The sequence below is a fragment of the Pelodiscus sinensis genome, chromosome 2, assembly GCF_049634645.1.
Source record: "Pelodiscus sinensis isolate JC-2024 chromosome 2, ASM4963464v1, whole genome shotgun sequence".
Lineage (NCBI taxonomy): Eukaryota > Metazoa > Chordata > Testudines > Trionychidae > Pelodiscus > Pelodiscus sinensis.
In genome coordinates, this window is record NC_134712.1 from 242,115,153 (window position 1) to 242,138,279 (window position 23,127).

The following is a 23,127-nucleotide window of genomic DNA, read 5'->3' on the forward strand; positions in this document are numbered from 1 at the left end:
CACAGAGTTATGAAGCAATCCCTGGCATGTGGAAATGTTTCTGACAGCCTAATGCTGTAGCCTCCTAGGACTGGGTAGCCTGCAGAAACACAGAAATTACCTTGGCTCAAGTTCAGCTTTTTCTATGGCCCTGATGTTCCTCTCAGTTTCTTCTAATTTACACCATTGTAACTCTACTGACTGTAATGCGGCTACATCTGACTTAAACTGGTACAAAGTGAGGGGGGAGGGGGAACAAGCCAAAGCCTCCATTGGAGACAAAATGAGCTAATATACCATAATAGCTGGAGAGACTACAGAGAGGCTGAGAAGTTGGTAGGTACTTACACAGTGTGTGGAGATTATCGAAACAGCATGTTTGCAGTATATACTCTATATTATTAACCTGAAATGTAAAGAGGTTATTTTCTGAGCCTCTTTGACTGTTTTAGCATCAACTACCTATCTTTAAGTACCAGCTGGTATTTATGCATTGCAGAAGCTGCATTTTCACCAGGGCCCAGCTCCACACATTGGCAATTCTTTTTGTACTTGGATCTGCTTTTGTCCTACCTCCCTGGCACTGTTTCCATCTGCTCTGCATTGGGTCCCAGAGAGGGAGTTCTCCAGACCTGGGGATAGTTACCCCATTTTCTTATTCCCCCTGTTAAAACCAGCAGTACATCTGCAGAAAAACAAGCTCAGGCCCAGGCCAATATAACTACTTTACACTGCTTAGTCTATGGTGCCAACCCTGTTTTAAAGGTGGCTCCAGGGTAGCCATGCTGGGGACCACCAGAAAAGGTACTTTGAAGGATCCGTGGTGTCCAACAGAGCTAGAGGGAGCTGCAGGGCTTCTCTGGGGTGCTGTGCTTCTGGTGGAGGGAATAGTCACAGCAGCGTGAATGGCAGCAGGGTATAGCCACCTCAAGTTCACATCTGTCCAAGATGCTAGGTATGCACTCAGGGCAGTGAGCCCTTCCCACTGTTTGCATCATCCTGATTACCCTAGCTTGAGCAGAAGGAGCACAAATTTGGTTTCCTTGAGCTGGTCATCACCCCTCCACTCTCGATCACATTTCTTACAACTGCTCAACTCTGGGTTTGTTGTTGATAACAAAGTTCTTGGCCTCACAGTTTCTTCAGTGCTAATCCCAATGCATGAGAGAATTGCCCATTTTGAAATAACTCCCTAATGTTGACCAGGGCTAACAGCTTTATTTGGGCATAGACTTCCATTGATCAACAATATTTTGTCAGATGTACATGTAACCACCACAGGGCAGATCTGAACCTGGGACCTGAGAAGCTTCATATAGGACCCTTTACAGTTTGGGCTATAAAGCCACCTGGCACGCAGCTTAGACTGTAGAGCTCCCTTGTTCTTTTATCTCACTGTAAGTGGTCTAAGTGCCATGGAACAGTGGAACCACATTAGGTGTATGGGTTACACTTTGAGGTGGCTATACCCTGCTGCCACTCACGCTGCTGTGACTATTCCTTCCACCAGAAGCACAGCACTTTGACATGTCACAATTTCATATAGATCAGCTCATAAAACTAACTCCGCTCATCGGCTCATCCACAGTCGGCTGAATGTGTGGAGGGGGATTTATATTCTGTTTGGGGAGCCATGAATAAGCTGTAGTTTGGCCAAAGATAGATGGACCAGGTGTAACCCACACACCTAGTGTGGTTCACTGTCCCATGTACTGGCACTGAGAGCAAGCACTAAGAACAAGGGAGCACTACAGTCTAAGCTGAGCTTATGCTGTAGTGGCTCCTACGCTAAGCTCTACAGGCCCCAAGTTCAAATCTGCCCTGTGGCAGTTACACATGGACAAAGTGTTTTTTACCCTTAAAAACTTGTGCCCAAATACATCTATTGGTCTTTAAGGTGCCACAGGACTCCTTGTTGTTTTTGCAGATAACATGGCTACCGCTTTGAGGCTTGTCTCCTGTCACAGACTCCTATAAAGTGCCCTCAGATCCACAGCCTTCAAAGGGAAGTGAGAGGTACTCATCCCCTAGCAGGCTCTGCATTTGTGGGCCAGGTTCACTGGTACACTCTGGCAACTAGGAGCTGCTCTGGCACCACTAAATAGCTGCAAAGCCAGTTATACCAGACTGACAGCTGCTTTGCATCGCCAGGGCCATGAAAAGAAGCTGGAGCATATCAAGCCTCCTTACTGTTTATCATCAGCCTTATGGCAATGCCTAGAAGCCTCAGATACACAAAACAAGGCTCCAATGTGCTACCCATCGTACAGACGTGGTGAAAACAGGGTTCCCACCTCACACTGCTTACAGTTGAAATGTATGAATATGGCTCTGGATCGTAATGGGGGCAAGCCAGATAGTAGCTGTGCAGAGAAGGGACCTTGCCTCTATTTCTTTGTGTTTTAAAGAGCTGGGCATGTTTAAAGTGAAGCCACAGCCATTTGCAGGTCTGGGTTGTGTGAGGGTCAGGTTAACTAAATTCAGTATCTGTCCTCTATAAAACTGTTTATTATCTTGTGGGGGAGATGGAAAGGGGGAGGTTAACACACTCTGGCTTCATATGAGATACAGTCCCATTCCCTGTTTCCCAGGATTGCTGGATTAAAGAGGTTCAAGCATATTGCTTATTATTTGTATTACCGTATTGCCCAAGGCTCCTTTCAGCAACTAGGGTTCGTCTGTCCTAGGTGCTGTACAAACCCTTACTAAAAGGCACCCCTTGCCTCAAAGAAATTTCAGTTGAGGCTACAAAAACATGCAACTGGTAGATGAAACACATAGCAGGGGAGGGGAGGGCAAGGTAAAATTAAAACATGCACATTGTGCCTCTAGCACAAAGAGGTTCACCCGAGGTGCACCATCTTCCTAACAATCTGCTCAGTACAACACATATTGGTTTAGGCCCTTCAGTTCCAGCTAAGATGCCTCTGTGGCCCACCTATAGGCACGTCTGGGTACTTCCAATTTAAAGTCTAATGGAGAATGGCTGTGTTTTATTATATTGCCTGACTGCTTTTCTTTGACAATGTGCACAATATAGCCCAGTACTTACTTTGTTTATCTGTCATGTTATGAACAGTCACAATTGGAACTCTTGGACCTTGAAAAGAAGGAAAAGAAAGGCATTTGGTTAAAACAAACGCATATATATGTGTACATATAAACCCATTTTCTAATCCATTGAAGTTGCAGACTTCTTAGGAATTATGTGTCATGGAAGAGTAATCTAAACAGCCAATCACCCAGGTATACATAACAGCCTATAAATTAATGGCAGCACTATAAACTCCAAGACATGAAAGGTTTAAGGACCCTTTCCCGATGGGACAATAAATGCATCTTTCTCAAATTTGTAAATATTTTAATTAGCACAAACACAATTCAATCATTTGCTTTTTAATTTATTCTAATGACACACAAACATCATTGCAAAAAGCATTCACATTTGATGTGCACTGGTTAGTAGTTGCTTTTACATAGATGCTGTAAATTTTTTTAAAATCAAACACCGGGTAGGTTCCAAAAATACAAAAGGTCACAGGTTCACTCTAGAGACGCACTGCATAGCTACTGTGCAATGTGTATCCACCAGTTTGTAAACAGAGTGACTATTGTTTAATATTTATATTGAGGTAGCATCCAAAGGCCATGATCAGTGTCCTTAGATTCTGTGTAAACTATGGTAGGTACTGTGCAAATACCTGCTAACAGGAGGGAGTGATTTTCTCAGAGAAGTTAGCAGAAAAACTGACAGTAAAGTCTAAAGGCTGCCCTTTGTTATTGGAGGAGTCACAGGAGAGGTGTGCTAAGGAGAGGTAGGGAAAAGGGCAGAAAGGTGAAGACTGCCCAACCATTTCATACCAGCAGTCCACCAAACCCAATATCCGGTTACTAACCGTGTTCCTTGTCTTCTCCCATTACCACACCCAGGCAATAAGAGGGAACAATAGTGAGGGCTGGATCTTAGTGGCAGGGGGACCATACTCCCAGTCATCCAGTGCGCACACTATGGCTGGCAGTACAGTACATGCTAGCTTTGTGGACAGACAGTAAAGTGCTGTCCCAGAGTGAACCTTTCAAAGTACAAACAGGAGTGAAACAGGCCTGTATCGTTGCCCCAACCATGTCAGCAGTCTTTACTGCAGTCATTTTTTACCTAATTGCTGGGAAGCTCCCAGCTGACATTGAAATCATCTACAGAATGGATGGAAAGCTGTTTAGGCTTAGCAGGCTGAAAGATAAAAGTAAGATTTCCACCACATCTGTCATGGAACTTCAGTGTGCTAATGTCAATGGAGTTTTTGCCCACACTGAGAAAGATCTTCAGGCTATGCATGTCTGGGTCTCACCCTCAACATCAAGAAAACCAAAGTGCTCCATCAGCCCTCTCCAAATGAGGTACCATGTGCCCCATCTATTAAAATCAACAGAGAGGCACTGGAGAATGTTGATTATTTTCTATACCTTGGAAGTTGTCTTTCATCAAGGACAGATATTGCTTTAGAAATCCAACATCGTATGAGCTGTGCCAGTGTGGCCTTTGCTCATTTACAGCTCAGGGTTTTTTAAGATCATGTCATTGGAACAGACACTAAACTTCGTGTCTATCAGGCTGTCATTCTTCCAACACTATTGTATGGGTCTGAAACCTGGACAACCTACAGACACTACTTCAAAGTCCTTGACAGATATCACCAGCACTCCCTCCGCAATATCTTGAAGATCAAATGGGAAGACAGGCGTACTAACATCAGTGTTCTGGAAGAGGCAAAGACCACCAGTATTGAGACAATGATCATCTGTCAGCAACTTCACTGGACTCGTCACGCTGTTCAGATGCCAGGCCATCGCCTCCCAAAACAGGTCCTATTTTCTCAGCTGAAAGGATACTGTAATGTGGGATGCCAACGGAAGCATTATAAGGACTTGCTAAAGGATGACTTAAAGAAGTGCAACATTGACATTGACACTTGGGAGACAATCGCCCAGGATCACTCAAAATGGAGACAAGCTCTACGCAATAGCTCCCTGCATTGTGAATTTGCCCGATGACATGCTGAAGAGGAGAAGAGGTGCGGGAGGAAGGAGAGACTAGGTTCTAGTCATGGTCAGCAGCCTTCTGCTGTACCTAGAAACATCTGTCCTCACTGTAATATAACTTGTGGTTCAAGGATCGGCCTTAACAGCCACCTGAGGGCCCATAACTCTCATGGAAAATAATAATGCTTGGCAATGAGTGATTGCCCATCATCATCACAGTCTAGCTTTGTGGACAGACAGGAGCTCCTGGCAGCTCTTTCTACCCTGAATCTTTCTGAGGCACTGGCTCCAATGTAGGTTCATTGTCAGTAGGGCTCCCTTCCCTGCTGGCACAGGCTTAAATCTTAGTGGCAGGGGTTTGCTCCAAGCACATATAGTGTATATTTCCAATGCGGCTCATGAATGCTGTGTGGCTAAGCAACCTGCTGAGGCTGCAATGTTTACAACTGGCTGTATAGGGAAACCCACCAGAAGGTTGGTTAGAAACCTTATCCCATCACTGTCTTTAAGGTGGCATTGGAAGGGGCTCAGAAGAGTCTTGTGGCATTTCCACTGTTCCTCTTGTGCTAACAATTTCAAGGCACAAGTGATCTGAAGGGTGCAGGCAGCATGCTCTGAGTTGCATGGGCTGTGAGCATGTGGAAAGTGAACTGGATAGGCACTTTAAGCTCTGGTCTACACTACTAAGTCCATTATTTCAAAATAAGGGGCTGGTTATTTTGAAATAATAACTCCTGCTTTCCACAAGGAACTATGCTAATTTTGAAATAGTTATTTTGAAATAGCAGTAGTGTGGACGCTCTGGTGCAGCTATTTCGAAATAACTACTCCCCAGAGTATTTTGAACTAATTACTCTAAGTCAAGGCAGCATGTCTACATTAATGGACACTGCCTCAAACAAATTTCGAGGCTTCCCTATAGTGTGGACACACTATTTTGAAATTATTATTTTGAGAGTTATTATTGCCCTAACAGTCCTATAGCTAAGGCCCTGATCCTGAAAAGCTCTGAAAACTCTGGCACCCACCCAGCAATGCACTTAGGCAATGGGATAGTTTTAAGCAGATGAGCAGTCCCATTGAAATTAATGGACTGTCCATTTGTGAGCTGCTCGGCACTTGGCAGGATCAAGCCCTGAAATACATGTTCAAGATTAAAAATATAAACAACACATCCATTCAGCAGCACCATTGTTTCTTTTTTCTTTGTTTTCCCTATAGGCCAGTATTTTCAAAAGTGACTAAATTATTTTGGGTGTCCAACTTAACACTCCGTCGAACAGACTGATTTTTGGATGGTGCTCAGCATCTGTCCTTGAAGAATCTTTTCTTTTTACACTTTCCTTTTCCTCATATTCAGTGCCCCACGACAAAAAAAAAAAAAAAAAAAAAAAAATCCAAAGCACATGCCCATCACAAGTCACTTTTGAAAATCTTGGCCATGGAATTCTGTGAAACTTTTTGAAAATATTCAGTCAAAACTTATTTTTGACTGCCCCCCAACCTGCCTTTTTTCCAAACAAAAAATATCACTGACAGACATCCAAATATTTTCTTTTCCACTGACAAACTGGAAAATGTCAGTGGTCAGATCTGCACTAGAAAAGATTTACTAGTATAACTATGTCATATATATATTGTGTAGGTGCAGCATATACTACAAGTTGCACCTCTAAAATCTGGGAGTCTCTGGCCTGACAACATCTGTGGTCCCGCATGACCACTGACGTTTCAGGATCAACTTAAAAAACAACAATAGACTAGTAGCACCTTAAAAACTAACAAAACATGTAGATCAGGCGTGGTCAACCCGTGGCTCGCGAGCCACATACGGCTCTTCTCCTCCTCCCCCATCAGTGTGGCTCGCGAAGCCGCCCTAGTGCCCCTGAGAATGGCCCACGCCATTATAATGGCCCCTGTGCTCACTGGGGCAGGGAAGCTGTCTGGTGCTTCCAATATGGTGGTGGCTGGCAGGAGCCTGCTGAGGCCAAAAAGCATAGAAACACGCTTCTTAAAGGGGCAGGCCTTTTTTTTTTTTTCTTGCTCTACAACTTTGCTCCGGCTCTTTGTGCTGATCCGGCTCTTTGCTCTGGCTCTTCATCCGGAACGGGGTGGCCACTTCTGATGTAGATGGTATCATGAGTTTTCGTGGGCACAGCCCACTTCTTCAGATGACAGGAGTATTAGTGCTTTTCTACATGTTTTGTTAGTCTTTAAGGTGCTACTAATCTATTGTTTTTTTAAGTTTTTCCTGTTATAGATTAACTCGATTACCCCTCTGAAGCTTTTGTTCCAGGATCAGAGAGACTCGGCACACTGCAGGATGGTGGGCTGCAAGGGGAGTCTGGGAGCCAGCATGTGGCTCAGTTGGGCTGCAAGGGAGGAGCCAGGAAGCTGGGCGGGGAGAGGCAGGGGGGCCAGAAGCAGGGTGCCGGAAAAATCCTTCACCAAGGACCAGTCAGGTCCTGAGGATACTGGACCAGAGAGGTCCAACCTATAGCAGACAAGTGCTTTTGCCAGTATTGCTTCTACTGCCTTGGTAATCAACATAAGCAATCCAGGAAAAAAAGCACTTTTATGCCAGCTCTACTTGCGTCTACATAAGGAGTACATCTATGTCCTTAAAAAAAAACAAAACAAAAAACAAAAAAGCCCCACTAACAACATCAACCCTGCACCCTAACCAATATTACTATGGCAGCAAAAGTGTAGATGTAGCCTAGAAAATTTTTGAAAAAACCAAACAAAACTATTTTTTAAATTTTCTTTCTGAATTTTTTCATGCAAAATACTTATTTTCAGATTACTGCTAGTTCTTTACATTCAGTAAAAAAAATCATGTGTTAAGATGTGCCATTGGACACAGCAAATGCTAGTTTTAACGTTATTGAGCACAGGGGACAATTTATACCTTCTAGTCAGCAGCACTGCTATGGGTACCTGCATAGCCCCACAATATGCCAACATTTTTATGTCTGACCTAGGATGTTTCCTCAGCTCCCATCCTCTGGTATCCCTCTATTTACACTACTCTGATGACATCTTCATCATATGGACCCATGGGAAGGACATCTTGAAGAATTCCACAGGGATTTCAACAATTTCCACCTCACTATCAACCTTATCCTGGATTAGCATACACAAGAGATCAATTTCCTTGACACTATAGTACAAATAAGTGATGGTCACATAAACACCACCCTATACTGTATACCTATTAACTGTTATTGTTACCTACACACCCAACAAGGAAAATAACAGAACATCACTGGTCATTACCTACAGCTCCTAGCTTCAACCTCTCCAGTACATCATTAACCATCTACAACCTATCCTGGAAAATGACCCCTCACTCTCACAGACCTTGGGAGAAAGGTAAATCCTCACCTACAGACAGCCCTCCAAACTTAAGCAAATACGTACCAGCAGCCACACACCATTCCACAAATATACTCATCTAGGAACCTACCTCTGCAACAAACCCCAGTGTCAACTCCACATAGCTATACAAGCGACACCATCATAGGACATAACCACATTAGCCACAACAACAGGGGCTCATATAACTGTATATTCTCTAATGTGATATTTGCCATCAAGTGCCAACAATACCCCTCTGCCATGTATATTGGCTAAACTGGACGTCTCTATGACAAAGTACTAATGGATACAAATCAGACATCAGGAATTGTAAGACACGTGTCTCCTATAGGGAAACATTTTAACCTCCCTGGATATTCAATAATGGATTTAAAAGTAGCTATTCTTCTATAAAAGAAATTTACCCCTGATTAGCGAGGGACATCTGAACTAGAATTCGTTTACAAATTTGAAACTATAATATTGGTCTTCATTCTTCTATAAAAGAAATTTACCCCTGATTAGCGAGGGACATCTGAACTAGAATTCATTTACAAATTTGAAACTATAATATTGGTCTTGAATAAAGATACTAACTTGTTAATGGACTACAAAGGAAATTTCCCCTGCCTTTGATATTCACATTTACACATCAAAAGCTATGACTGGGACACGTCCAGCCTGACTACATTAGCTTTATTAACACTGGTCCCACAATTGACAGGAAAATGCTTTCACTCTTATATATATGTGGGATTCTGTCATTTCCACTCCAATTCATCTGATGAAGTGGCTTTTACCATGAAAGCTCACAGTATAATATATTTGTTAACTTCTACAGTGCCACAGGACTGCTCATTATTTTTAAAGTTACAGACTAACATGGCTACACTTCTGAGATTTACAACACTATGGCTGTGCTAAACTGGCATGAATTTCCGGAACTGCTTAAAACGGAATACTATTCCGTTTTCAGTTTTTCCGGAAAAGGAGCGTCTACATTGGCAGGCTGCTTTTCCAGAAAAGCCCTTTTTTCGGAAAAGCGTCTGTGGCCAATGTAGACGCGCTTTTCCAGAAAAGACTACTGGGCTGTCTACACTGGCCCTTTTCCGGAACAGTGTTCCGGAATAAGGACTTATGCCCGAGCGGGAGCAGAATAGTTTTTCCGGAATAGCGGCTGATTTTGTACAGTAGAGCGTCGTTGCTTTTCCGGAAATTCAAGGGCCAGTGTAGACAGCTCACAGCTTATTCCGGAAAAGCGGCTGATTTTCCGGAATAAGTGGCCCAGTATAGACACAGCCCGATATGTATTTCTCCCAGAAAGGGAAAAAGTAGCACAGAAGTATGGTATTTTTTCCTTTATAAAGAATACAAGGAATCAATCAAATTAAGTGGATTAGATTCTGATGTCAGTTATATCAGTGTAAGCCAAACAAGAACTGTGTTACAGTCAATGCTGTTACTACAGAGTTTATGGCAGTATAAATAAGATGAGGATCTGATATAGAAAAAACATACTGTGGCCAAGTTTATATCATTCTTCATTTCAGAAAGATTTGCCATTTGTGCAGTCCAGATATGAATGGAGGCACAGTAGGTGTATTCATTATACAGTTTGAGTGATGTGGGTAGTCTGATTTTCAGTCTATTAACAGCAAATTTTGTTCATGGACAATGTGATTCCTTCATTCTCTGTTTGCTAAATGGTTTCAGAATGGAACTGAATCATCACAGTTCATGGTGAGAGGCTAGTAATTTTGTTTTGTAGGTAGTAAGGTAAATAGACAGTCAGTTTCAAAAACAATGCTAAATATTTCTGAAGAAACTGGTACAACTTTTCAGCTATTAATATACAGTGACAACAAAACTTCCCCCCAATCACTGAACTAAGGTTTTTGGAGTGAAACAAAGTTAAAGTACTATTCAAGTAGGGCCTGATCAAATTTCCATTGAGGATAATGGGAGTGTTTTAATGGAAGCTTAATCAGTCTCCTACTAATAAAGATATCCCTTATACAAAGAAGAGAATGCAAGTGAGAAAGATGTTGCTCACTCTGATTTCTCTTAAGGTGGTAACATTACATATACAGTAATTTGTATTATTTAGGTGGATATTCTCTCACTCCCTGTTGCCCTTCTGCCAAAGAAATGTTATAAAGCTAAGCAAAGGTCCCTGTCTCTGGTTCTCATTTTATAGCGATATCAAATAAGGTATCTGAAAAAAATATATCCACAACCTGAATGAATTAGCATTCTCAACTGTTTTCTTTGCAAGTGGAAAAAAACATAATGGTAGACATAATATATTGACTAGAATCATCCAGTACATTTTAGAGTTTATTCCTTACAATTTAGTTAAGTATTCCTGAAAAATACATAGTTTAGTTATGGCCAGGGTGTAAATCTTTGAGAAAAAAAAATCTATAGACACGAAGCAAATAATGTTGTTTAATCTTTATGTTTAAACCAAGTTGAATAAGACCAGTTTAGAGGTTAGCCTGGCAAAAAAGGTGAAAATTCGTTAACTGTTTTTTACCACACATAATGTACTAAGTGGCCAATGTCTGTTGCTGCAGAGTTGAATTCTGGAAATTATGTAGTGCATGTTCATTAGCTGCCTTCCAGTACTTTAATTTTAAGTCTGTAACAACATGACAATTAAAATACACACACCATCTGGCAAATGCCATCCACTGTCATTTACAGATCTAATAGCGAAATCTAATTTGTTCGATGAAATGTTCAAAGATGACAGAAACAGAGTGAAGGTACAGTTTGCATGGCTCTCTCTCTCTCTCTCTGGAGCCTTTTCAAATAGAAGTCTGATTGGGACTCCTGAGTCCTGACAAATTCCACTTATTATTTTTAAAAATAATATTGATTTGTGGGTGTTTACCCCTCTTATCTCTGCTCTATACCAGGTTCTTGGTCTGCTTTCAGTTACACCCTGAATCAGCAAAGCACTGACGTAAATTCCTAAATCTCAATAAGATTTCAGAATTTGCTTAAATTGATCACCTGCTTAAGTATTTTGCTGATTAGAGATGGATTTAGGCATATGCTTAAAGTTAAGCATGTACTTTAGTGCTTTTCTGCATGGGAGCCTTGCACCATGAGAGTCTGATCCTGAGAGGTACTGAACCCTTTTGTACCCACCCATTATCTTCGGAGGAAGCTGAAGGCACTCACCACTTCACCGGATTGAGCCCAAAATCAAGAGTAGCAAATTCATGTAAATCAACAGAATTCCATCAGGGTAAAAGTGGTGTAAACAAGATCAAAATCAGGTCAAAATAGTTCAACACTTCTTATTGTGGCACCAGGGGGCTGTCTTTAAGATTTAAGGGGCTCTACACAGTACTATTAAATTGGTGTAGCGGGGGTGTATGTGTGTGTGTGTGTGTGTGAGATTTTTTTAGTGATGCGGTTTTATAATCTTCAGACTAACTCAGTAATTCAGAAACTGACCGTATATACCTGGGGTTGGTAAATGCCTGTTAAATGGCTTCCTTGATTGGCTCTTTTACACATTCAGTGTTCTTCTAATAGGTTTTTTCACTCTTAAGTTGGCTACAGCTTTTCTGGAGGAAGTGAAACAACAGCACAGGGATAGGAAGAGGTGGGTGAGTAGGTGGACATTAAGACTCAGTGGTGTCCCTAAATTTTCAGGTGCCTTATGCAGCTGCATATCCTGTGTGGGCCAGAATGGAACCTCCCACACTCTGCATGGCCCTTGAAAAGCCAACACTATCATAGACAGCAAGGAAGTGCAAGGCCTGGAGGTGCCTAGTGACTGAAAGGGGGTGGGAAAGCAGCATAGTCATGGAATAATACAGCAATTATCAATCGGCAGAGTGTGCTTTCTCACCAATATCAGAAAGAGGCAATATAACATGGCTTATTAGTTTAAACAGTTTGCTTCTCTCCCTAACCCAATTTACATCAATGTAACTCTACTGACTCCAGAGTCAATGACAGCTCTATTCCTGATTTACATTTGGCATAGGTGAGAGAGGAATCAGGCCCAAATATTTTCACTGGGGACTTGCATGTAATGCCAGGTGCTCTTATTTGTTACTGTAGTTAATGATGCTCAGTCCACAGCCATAGGAACAAGATTTCCAATTCATAAAACTAGTAATTTTGCTTCCCCATATAGCTTTTCATGCAAACACAATCACAGCTATTATCCATGCTGGAAGCAACTTTAAGTCATGTCACCACAATGACAAGGGGAAATTAATTAAAGAGTAGTTTTAAACCAAACAAAAGGAATTACTTCTTTACAGAATGCAGAATCAACCTGTGGAACTAATTGTCAGGGGATGTTGTCAAAGCCAAAACTATAATGTGTTCAATAAAGAATTGGATATGTTCATGGAGGATACATCCATTAATGGCCATTAGCTAGGATATCTGGGGATGCAACTCTATGCTCTGGATATCAGCCTGCAAACTGAACTCCTCATCCCCAGCCCCACCTCAGAATAATGATTTAAATGAATAAAAACAACACGTATTTGAGGTAAGGACCTGAGCAACACCAGGTAAATCTTCTACTGGTTTATGTTTATGACCCGTTTGCGATGTTTTCTCAATTCAATGCTGTGTTGCTTTCCCCTTTTTATTAAAGTTTCTTTGCTACACTCAGACTTTGTGCTTGCAAGAAAGGAAGTGTTACCTCTTAGACTAGGTCTACACTACAGCGTGTTTTTGCACAAGTAAAATGAAAGAACAGAGGGTTTTTTCTGGTGTAGGTATTCCTCTTTCTATGAGGAATAACTCCTTTTTGCACAGGAGCTCTTGCACAAAAAGGTGTGTGTGGAAAGGGAACAGGGTTTTTTTTGCGCAAAAAGAGACAATCAAAAAAAGCCCAGGTGCCCTGGTGGCCATTCTGTAAATAGCAATAAGAGTTTCCTTTCAAAAGAGCATCCATGCAGTCTGGACACTCTCTTTCGCAAAAGCGCATTGCTTTTTCAATGCGCTTTTGCAGCATGGATGCTCTCTGGCGCAAGAAGTTTTTGCGGAAGATCTCGTCTGGAAAAAGCTTCTTTCTCAAGAAGCCTGAGGTGTAGCCATAGCTTCAGAGATGTCAAAAGGTAGTGTGCAATTGTCCCAGATCATTGGGTGGGAGCTAAAGACAGTTTTTTTATTGAAAAACTTTTATTGAAAAGAAGCCCCTAGATACTGAATCCAGCTGTTGTTGCTGCCAACTCTGATTAGCAGAAGAGCTACATTATACTGAAATTTAGCAGAAATAAAGCAATACTCTGAAAGTAAGCATGAACACAATGAGCAATTTAAATGAAAATGCTAGTGGCCATAGCTCATATTTTTTAAAGCAGCTTTTATCATTATTTTCCATGGAAAATTCTGCTTAAAAACTGAGAGCAGGAAACAATGCTAGGTGTTTAGGTGGCAAAGAATAGATTGCTGAATTAGAAACTGAAATAAAAAAATCACATTCTATCACTTGACAACTCCATGAGTAAAATGTTTGCCATGAATTCATTTAGAAAACTTGTGAGAGTTTTTTATTTTGTTCTCAATTCTTCCATGCTCTGAGTAGCATAGCAAAAAAAGAAAAACAAAACAAAAAAATTGCCAATTAAAAATTAAGATTAAACAACAGCCACAAAAATATAAAAATGCAAATATAAAGATATATAGATATGTAGTTGCTGTTTGTCCTGTTCTTTTAATCTGTATTCTCTTAGAGGCTTCAATGTGGCAGATAATTTCAGACCAGAAGCTAACCTCGCACTGTGTAAACAATGAAAATTCAAATTGTCTCTGTCAGTGCCACCAGCATATCTCTTAAGCACTGATGAATGATTTAAAAGAGCAGCTGCAAACAATGTGAACGGAGCGGGTCTGGCTCTGCAGAAGTGAGATAATTGGCATCAGCCCTCTCTGCGTACAGATTCCAGATCTCTTTATTTGTTCATTCATGAATTATTTATACATAATGCATAAAGATCATACATCGGCCTGATATTATCATACTAATAAATAAAGGCATGGGGAGTCTGCTGAGCCACTGCTTATAATTAAAATATTTGTCCCATTGACAGTGTTGCCTAGTCAATGCCACAGACAAATGTTCAGATGTTTTGTTTTGCAACCCTGTTATCACAAACATTAGAGATTCACCCCCTCCCAAGACATTTCATTTTTTAATCTTTAGTTATATGTGTCTAACCTAAAAAAATAATCATCACTCCTGTCTTGTTTTCATGTGACACACGGCACTGAGCTGTGCGTACAACACTGATAGTGCTGCATGATTCTGGACTGCTCTAGGCTGATAGCGTGCTTACGTGCCTGAAGTACAGACATGCCTACTTGTCCCAATGAAGAAGAGTCTGAAGATCAACTGAGTGAAGAAAAATTAAACAATATTGACCCTAGATCCTGTGAGGTGTCAGGAATCGGAGCAAGATTACATTTCTGTACAGTCCCATCGAGTTCACTGGGGCTGTGTCCAGACTCAGGGGTTTTTTCAGGAAAAGTAGCCTTTTTCCGAAAAAACTTCACCTGCGTCTAGACTGCAGCCGCGTTCTTTCGAAATTAAATCGAAAGAATGCGGCTTTTCTTTCGACGGCGGTAAACCTCATTGCACGAGGAAGAACACCTTCTTTCGAAAGTGCTCTTTCGAAAGAAGGCGTTCTTGAATGTAAATAGGGCTTCTTCGAAAGAGAGCATCCAGACTCACTGGGTGCTTTCTTTCGAAAAAGCGGCTTGCTTTTTCGAAAGTTCCGCATGCAGTCTAGACGCTCTCTTTTGAAAGAGGCTTGCAGTCTAGACATAGCCTGGGAGATTACTGACATGAATAGGTATTTGTGGGCTTAGGGTAGACTGAAAGGAATGAGGATTTTTTTTTAACATAAGCAGCAAGGAGACGGTTTTGCTAGGGAGTATTGGCTTTGGCAGGTGCTTGTGAAGGTATTAGTGCTTTCAGGAGCAACCTGGATGGCTCTTTCTCCCTTCTAGCCACACACTGATCTAAGCTTTCCAAACTATCAAGGGACCTGTCTAATGTGTGTGGGTGGCTGTAAGGAGAAATGTGAATAATCTGTGATCTTTAGGAACAATTCACTGGCATGTCCACATACTTCCAGTGATCAGGCCAGATGGAAAAGAGCTCCTTAAACCGGGGGGCATGCAGCTAGAGGGGGCCGTGAAACTCCAAAGACCCATGTGACATGGAGCAGTAGCACAGAGTTACACCTTCACCTTTACTGAGGCCTCAGCAATGTTCCCTGCAAGCTGAGCACTTGGGCAGTCACCCAGGAGACATTCCACTGCTGCCCAGCTGATTAATAGAGTGCCCACAGCCCCCTGCAGCATGTGTTCCTACTGGAAGTGCACATCTGCACATGCTTTGGTGTACATAACAAAATTTATTCTGCACATGGATGGAAGAAATTGGAGGGAACATTGGGCCTCAGATGTGTCAATATTAGAGCAGGGGAGTGAGCTACATCATTCACAGTTGGGTCCTAAAAACCCTTTTCTCCCCACCCCGCAAAATAAAAAGATATCATTTGGATCCAGTATTGTAGTTCCAAGCCATTGCTATGAAGTTCAGATTGTGATCCAAGCTTTCCCCAAGTGGAGATTTGTTCTACTTTGGGTACTCGATCAAGTTAGGCTTGTGCAATGAAGTTTTAATCCAAGCTTTCCCCAGGGGTCACTTGGAAGCATGGGTTACCATTTATGCGTATTTCTAAAATATACTGGAGTTTGTTATAGGATTCAATATGCTAATACTAAGAGAAACACCATCTGCAGGTATGTGCCCATATGTTTGCGATGTGTATATGCCAACATCTTTATGGCTGACCTTGAACAACATTTCCTCAGCTCTCGCCCCCTAAAACCCTTACTCTACTTATGCTACATCGATGACATCTTCATCATATGGACCCACCGGAAAGAAACCCTTGAAGAATTTCACAGGGATTTCAACAACTTCCACCCCACCATCAACCTCAGCCTGGATCAGTCCACATGAGAAATCCTCTTCCCTGACATTACAGTACTAATAAATGATGGACAAATTTCCACTATCCTATATCAGAAACCTACCAACGGTTACACTTACTTTCATGCCTCTAGCTTCCACCCCAGACACACTTCCAAATCTACTGTATACAGCCAAGCCCTAAGATACAACTGTATTTGTCCAATCCCACAGAGACAAACACCTACAGGATCAATATAGAGCAGTCTTAAAAATGAAATACCCACCCGGAGAAGTGAAAAAACAGGTCGACAGAGCCAAAAAAGTACCCAGACATGAACTACTTCAAGACAGGCCCAGAAGAGAAAACAACAGAATTCCACTTGTTATGACCTACAGTCCACAAGTTAAAACCCTCCAATGCATTATCCACAATCTATCCTGGAAAATGACCCCTCACTCTCAGAGGCCTTGGGAGAAAGGCCAGTTCTCACTTACAGACAACCCCCTAGCCTCAAACAAATTATTTCCAGTAACCACGCAACACACCTCCATTATAATCATCCAGGAACCCACTCCTGCAATCAGCCCCAGTGCCAACTCTGCCTACACATCTATACCAGCAATTTCATCACTGGACCCAAAGACATCAGCCACCAAATCAAAGGCTCATTTAACTGCACATCCACTATTGTGATCTATGCCATCAAATACCAGCAATGCCCCACTGCAATGTATATGGTCAAACTGGATAATCTCTATGGGAAAGAATTAATGGACACAAATCAGATATCCAAAAAGGCAATACACAAAAACCTGTTGGAGAACACTTTAATCTTCCTGGACACTCATTAATGGATCTCCAAGTTGCCATTTTGTTTCAGACCAATGCCACAAGCCAAATACACAGAGAAGGACTGGAACTTAACTTCATTCACAAGTTTAATTCTTGTGCAAATGGTCTGAATTGGGATTTAGGCTGTCTCGCACAGTATCATCTACCTTTTAATGACTTAACCAATCAAACAAACAATGGAGGTGCTAATGGTTCTTTACAGCCTCTTTGAACTATTTGAACTATCTACTCACTGTCTCTCTTTTTCTTCCTTCTCTCCCCCCCCCCCCTTCCCTTATTTATTCTTGGATCTGGACTTATTATACTACGGTCATCTGAAGAAGTGGATTTTGCCCACGAAAGCTCATGATACCATCTACATGTTTTGTTAGTCTTTAAGGTGCTACTAGACGATTTGTTGTTTTTTAAGTTTTTCCTGTTACAGACTAACTCAGTTAACCCGCTGAAGCTTTTGTATGTTTACTGTGCAGTCAACTTTATGCAGGAGAAAAGGGTGTTTCCTTGTTTCATATAGGAGATGATCACTTTTCAATGCACTTATGTAACTCATTTGTACTAATGAAAAAAATTGAGGTTCAAAGGAGAGAGATGTGCCCCTAAATATACAACTGCGCGTGCATTTGCCTTTATTTAGCTTGCCAAATTCTTGCAATTACGTAGCATAGCTGATTTAAAGAGCCATCTTAAACTATTCTCTTCCCTAAGAAAGTTTCTACTACTTCAACATAGTAGTTTCCTAGCGAGATACCCAGTCACTAATGCTACATATATAAACTTTTTCAGATTTATTTCTTAATCTATTTTTCCTCAGACAGGTTCTCGGGTTTTAATATGCCCTTGTCTGCTTTAATACGATGCTAAACGAGCATCTCACAACCAGAAGACAAAAGCCAGTAATAAACATAATAACTGGTCCAGGTGAATAAAGCAGTTTTCCTTAGAGCAAGCTTTAAATCTTGTGGGACAGTAATGTCTATATTGTACCCCCAAGAAAAATGGGTTCATTCAAGGTCACTCTTATAGCCAAAAATAATTCTCAGAGGGCAGGCTGCCACTGCCTGATTTGTGAAGGTTCATTATTTGAAGCATGTTGGAGGTCCAGTTGTCATGGTCATTTATGTCCCTTGAGTAGAGTTTTCACATATAAAAACAGTCCAGCACAACCAACCAATGAGGATTTCTGGCTATAAACAACCAATGTTTGAGCACTGTGGGGTGGCTCATACATACAGAGGAAAATTAAAGAACAAAACAGGATCCAAGAAAGTTAGTGATTTTCTGAATCTGGGAGTGATGGGATTTTCATTTCTCATACCATAAATGTTCTGGTTTTCTTATCCTGGAAAGTACAGGTAGCTCTTTATGTTCATTCCTTTTTTATTATTAAACACTCCTATGAATCATTTCCTATTCACTTTTTATCCCTGTCAGAGAGCAATTAGGGGTAATTTACACAAAATTAATGATGCATAACACTACAATGAAATATTTTATAACAGACAAATGAAGGCCTGCTCAAAGGAAGCGGAAATGTAATTTGAACATCCACAAAAGTGACAATTTTAATTAATCTCAGACTACTTTAATAACTATATTGTAAACGACTGACAGAACAGATGTTCTCTTTTAAAAACTAAACAAGCTAATATGCTCCTACTTTTTTTTTCCTGGAGGAAAAGCTCCTAGGAGGGCTTTTGCTTGTTGGAAACGAACTTTCATATCAGCCTTGTATTCTGAAGCCATGCTACAATGAAAGAAGAGGCACTCTGTTTATTTCCTTCATCTCAACGAGTTTTGACACAGAGCCATACACAAAGGAGCTTGGAAACATGAAGCCATCCTTAACGGTTAAGGATACAGATCCTTTGGAACTAGGGACAAGTGAATGCAAATGTGAATCATACAGTAATTATAATATAAATGGGACCGAGAGATTAAGTCTGTGCAAGCATTCAAAGACCAGAAACTAATTTAAGCTTTACAAGCCTCAGGAAAAGTTCCAGAAGGTCACCATTTGCCTTGAAGCATTAATTATAACCTCCTGCTACTGAGTATACAAAAAAAAAAAAAACCCAACAACTTCATAATTGTCCTTGTGTAGGAAGCCATTCTGGCCACAACAGATAACACTCATTTAGTGATCTAATATGCTAGAAACAACCAACACTCCCTTCCAGGCAAGAATCCTACAGCTGCTCTCTTTAATATTCCACAGAATGGGACACAAGTATCTCTGTCATTTTGTCATGCCCAAGATTTTGCAGATGCATTGACATTTTATTTGGCCTGCTAAGTGTGCTCTGCAACTGTGTATGAATAGTGGTTCCTGCATTAAATCCCTCTCCCACCCCCGCTTCAAGAAAGGGGATCTGGATGAGCCTGCCCATGTGCGTGGGTAAATGGCGTTGCCACTGGCTCAAGGATGAGAAAATACAAAGGCTTTTTTTTTTCCTGATCATTCTTCCCTTACGGCACGCCAAACTTGTGCCAAGTGCAGTGCCAATCTACATTTGACTTCAATTTAGTTGTGGTATGCTTCACTACTATATGCACAAGAGGATAGTACTAAACAGATGATAATCATATACATGGTTGTGAATAAGATGTTTGATGGCTTCAGTTCCTGCTTTGGTTCACAGAAAATGAAAGTCATGATTATCTGATAAGAACACAATAACATAAGAATGGCCATACTGGGTCAAACCAAAGGTTCATCTACCCCAGTATCCTGTCTTCTGACAGTGGCCAATACCAGGTGCTTCAGAGGGAATGTCCAAATAGCCAATCCGCAAGTGAGCCATCCCTTATTGTCCCCTCCCAGCTTCTGATAATCAGAGACAAAGGACACCTAGAGCACAGGGTTTCATCTGTGGCCATCTTGGTTAATAGCGATTGGATGGACCTATTCTCCCATGAACTTATCTAACTGATTTTTTGAAACCTACTATAATTTCTGCCTTCACAACATCCCCTGGCAATGAGTTCCACAGGTTGACAGGGGCTATGTCTACACTGTACCTCTCTTGCACAAAAGCCTATGCAAACGAAGCATGGATTAGCATATTGCTGCACTTTATTTGCATAATTAATTAGGGGGTGTTTTTGCACAAGAGGCTTTTGCTCAAAAAGGAGCTGTGTAGATGGCTCCTTTTTGCACAAAAAAACCCTCTTGCGCAAGAGCAGTTCTTCCTGACAAAATGAGGAAGAACGGCTCTTGTGCAAGAGGTGGGTTTTGAGCAAAAAGGAGCCATCTACACAGCTCCTTTTTGTACAAAAGCCTCGTGTGCAAAAACGGCCCCAATTAATTATGCAAATGAAGCACAGCAATAAGCACAGCATAGGCTTTTGCGGTGTAGAGGCAGCCTATGCGTTGTGAGGAAACACTTCCTTTTTTTTAAGCATCATTCCTGTTCATTTCATTGGATGGCCCCTCGTTCTTGAGTTATGTGAAAGATTAAATAACACTCCTTATTCACTTCTCCACACCATTTATGATTGTATAGACCTCTATCATATTCCCTTCCTGAGTCATCTTTTTTTCCAAGCAGAAAAGTCCCAGTCTTATTAATCTCTCCTCATAAGGAAACTGTTCCATACCATCAATCATTTTTGTTGCCTTTCTCTGTATCTTTTCCAATTCTATTTTTTCTCAGATGGGGTGACCTGAACCGCATGCAGTTTTCAAAATGTGGGCATACCATGAATTTATATAGAGGCTGTCTGCTGACTATCGTAACAATAACTTGCTCTCAGATAGCATTTTCATCATTAGTTCTCAAAGTGATTTACAAAGGAGGTCAGTATCATCATCCTCATTTAATAGAAAAGAAAACTGAGGCAGAGAGAGGCACAGTGACATGCCCAAGGTCACTCAGCAAGTCAGGAGCAGAGCCCAGACTAGAACCCTGGTGTCCTGATTTCCTGTTTAGTTGGTAGTCTTCCACAGAAATGACACCAGACCACACATCACCGCCATTTGCAGTTGGCATTAACTGCTGGCAATCTCAGCAGAGAGGCTGTGTGGACTGAATAGGCCTGGAGGCTGAGCTATTGTCTTGCTACTATCATTATTGAGGCTGATTGGAAGAGCTGCAGCATTGTTGTTTCCTGCTCAAACCTGTGGCTAAATAAAGGAGTTCAATTTCCAACTCTCTTTATTCCATAGTTTTCATCATGAATGACTTAATTTATTTTTAAAGACAAACTGATTGCACATTAATCCTACCCCATATTCTGTCAGCAATACAAGTATTCATATAGCATCTTGGCAGGCACTAAGAATCATGAAATAAGACACTGGCATGAAATGCTCTTTAACTTAAAGTAAAGTAATGCACATCGGGAAAAATAACCCCAACTACAGTAGACTTCCGATTATCCGGAACCTATGGGACCTAGGAGGTGCCGGATTATCAGATATGCCGGACTATCAGGAGGTACTACAAGGTGGTTATATATATACTGTATATATTATATAACCCTTTTTATTGTACATACTGTATACAGTATACTGTAATGTTTTAGTTTTTTTAAGCCTTTTTTACCCTTTTTGCTCAGTTCAGCTGCTGCCGCTGTTACCTTGTGACTCATTTTTTGCCGAAGCTCACTCACTAGGCTCTTGCCATTTTGATGCCGGACTATCAGGAGTGCCGGACTATTGGATGCCGGACTATTGGAGTTTTACTGTATACGTACAGTATGATGGGGGCTAATTTGGCTATGACAAATCAGGAAAGAGATCTTGGAGTTATTGTGGATAGTTCTCTGAAAACTTCCACAGTGTGCAGCGGTGGTCAAAACGGCAAATAGGATGCTAGGAATTATTAAGAAAGGGATAGAAAATAAGACACAGAATATCTCACTGCCCCTGTATAAAACTATGGTACGCCCACATCTTGAATACTGTGTACAGATATGGTATCCTCACCTCAAAAAAGATATTTTGGCCTTGGAAAGGGTTCAGAAAAGGGAAACTAAAATGATTAGGGGTTTGGAACGGGTCCCATATGAGGAGAGGTTAAAGCGACTGAGACTTTTCAGTTTGGAAAAGAGGAGACTGAGGGGGGATATGATAGAGGTATATAAAAGCATGAGTGGTGTGCAGAGGGCAGATAAAGAAAAGTTATTTATTAGTTCCCATAACAGAAGAACTAGAGGACATCAAATGAAATTAATGGGTAGCAGGTTTAAAACTAATAAAAGAAAGTTTTTCTTCACACAGCGTGTAGTCAACCTGTGGAACTCCTTGCCAGAGGAGGCTGTGAAGGCTAGCACTATAACAGAGTTTAAAGAGAAGCTAGATAATTTCATTGAGGTTAGGTCCAGAAAAGGCTATTAGCCAGGGGATAGGAATGGTGTCCCTGGCCTCTGTTTGTCAGAGGCTGGAGAAGGATGGCAGGAGACAAATTGCTTGATCATTGTCTTCAGTCCACCCTCTCTGAGGCACCTGGTGTTGGCCACTGTTGGTAGACAGGCTACTGGGCTAGATGGACCTTTGGTCTGACCCAGTATGGCCGTTCTTATCCTCTTATGTAACTTTAGTAGGGATAGAGGATACAGGTGCACTTGATTGGGAACCTGAGTCCCAACCTTAGTATGTCTTAGATTCAGGTTAAAGCTTTTCATATGTTGAAAGGGCACCTAAGTAGGAAATGCTTTGTCATAATCACTTTAATTTTAAGATGCTGCTAGAAGACAATGAACCACATTCCTCATAGACACTTTCTGACAGAATTTCTACTTAACTGAGTGAGTTTAAGAAGGGATTCAACTCGGATTCTTTTTTCTGTGAATTTATTGCTTGTGAATCGTCCTAGATTGAAATCCTGGCATAAGCCGTGGCAACACAAGCTACCTCAAGCCACCGGAAGTGTTCCCGCTCTGGCTTGATGTGTACAAAAATAACAAAAAGCAGCTTAAACAGCTA

The 23,127-nt window shown here is 41.3% G+C and overlaps 1 protein-coding gene across 4 annotated transcripts in view; it reads right to left on the bottom strand.

Moving 5' to 3' along the window:
* The window catches only part of DPP6 (dipeptidyl peptidase like 6), an 865,367-nt gene that overhangs the window by 27,912 nt on the left and 814,328 nt on the right, over window positions 1–23,127 (bottom strand). For all 4 annotated transcript variants that reach the window (XM_075922772.1, XM_006129324.3, XM_075922771.1 and 1 more), the window contains exon 17: window positions 3,032–3,079. In XM_075922772.1, the coding sequence (XP_075778887.1) occupies window positions 3,032–3,079 (48 nt within the window). The remainder of the gene's footprint in view (window positions 1–3,031; window positions 3,080–23,127) is intronic.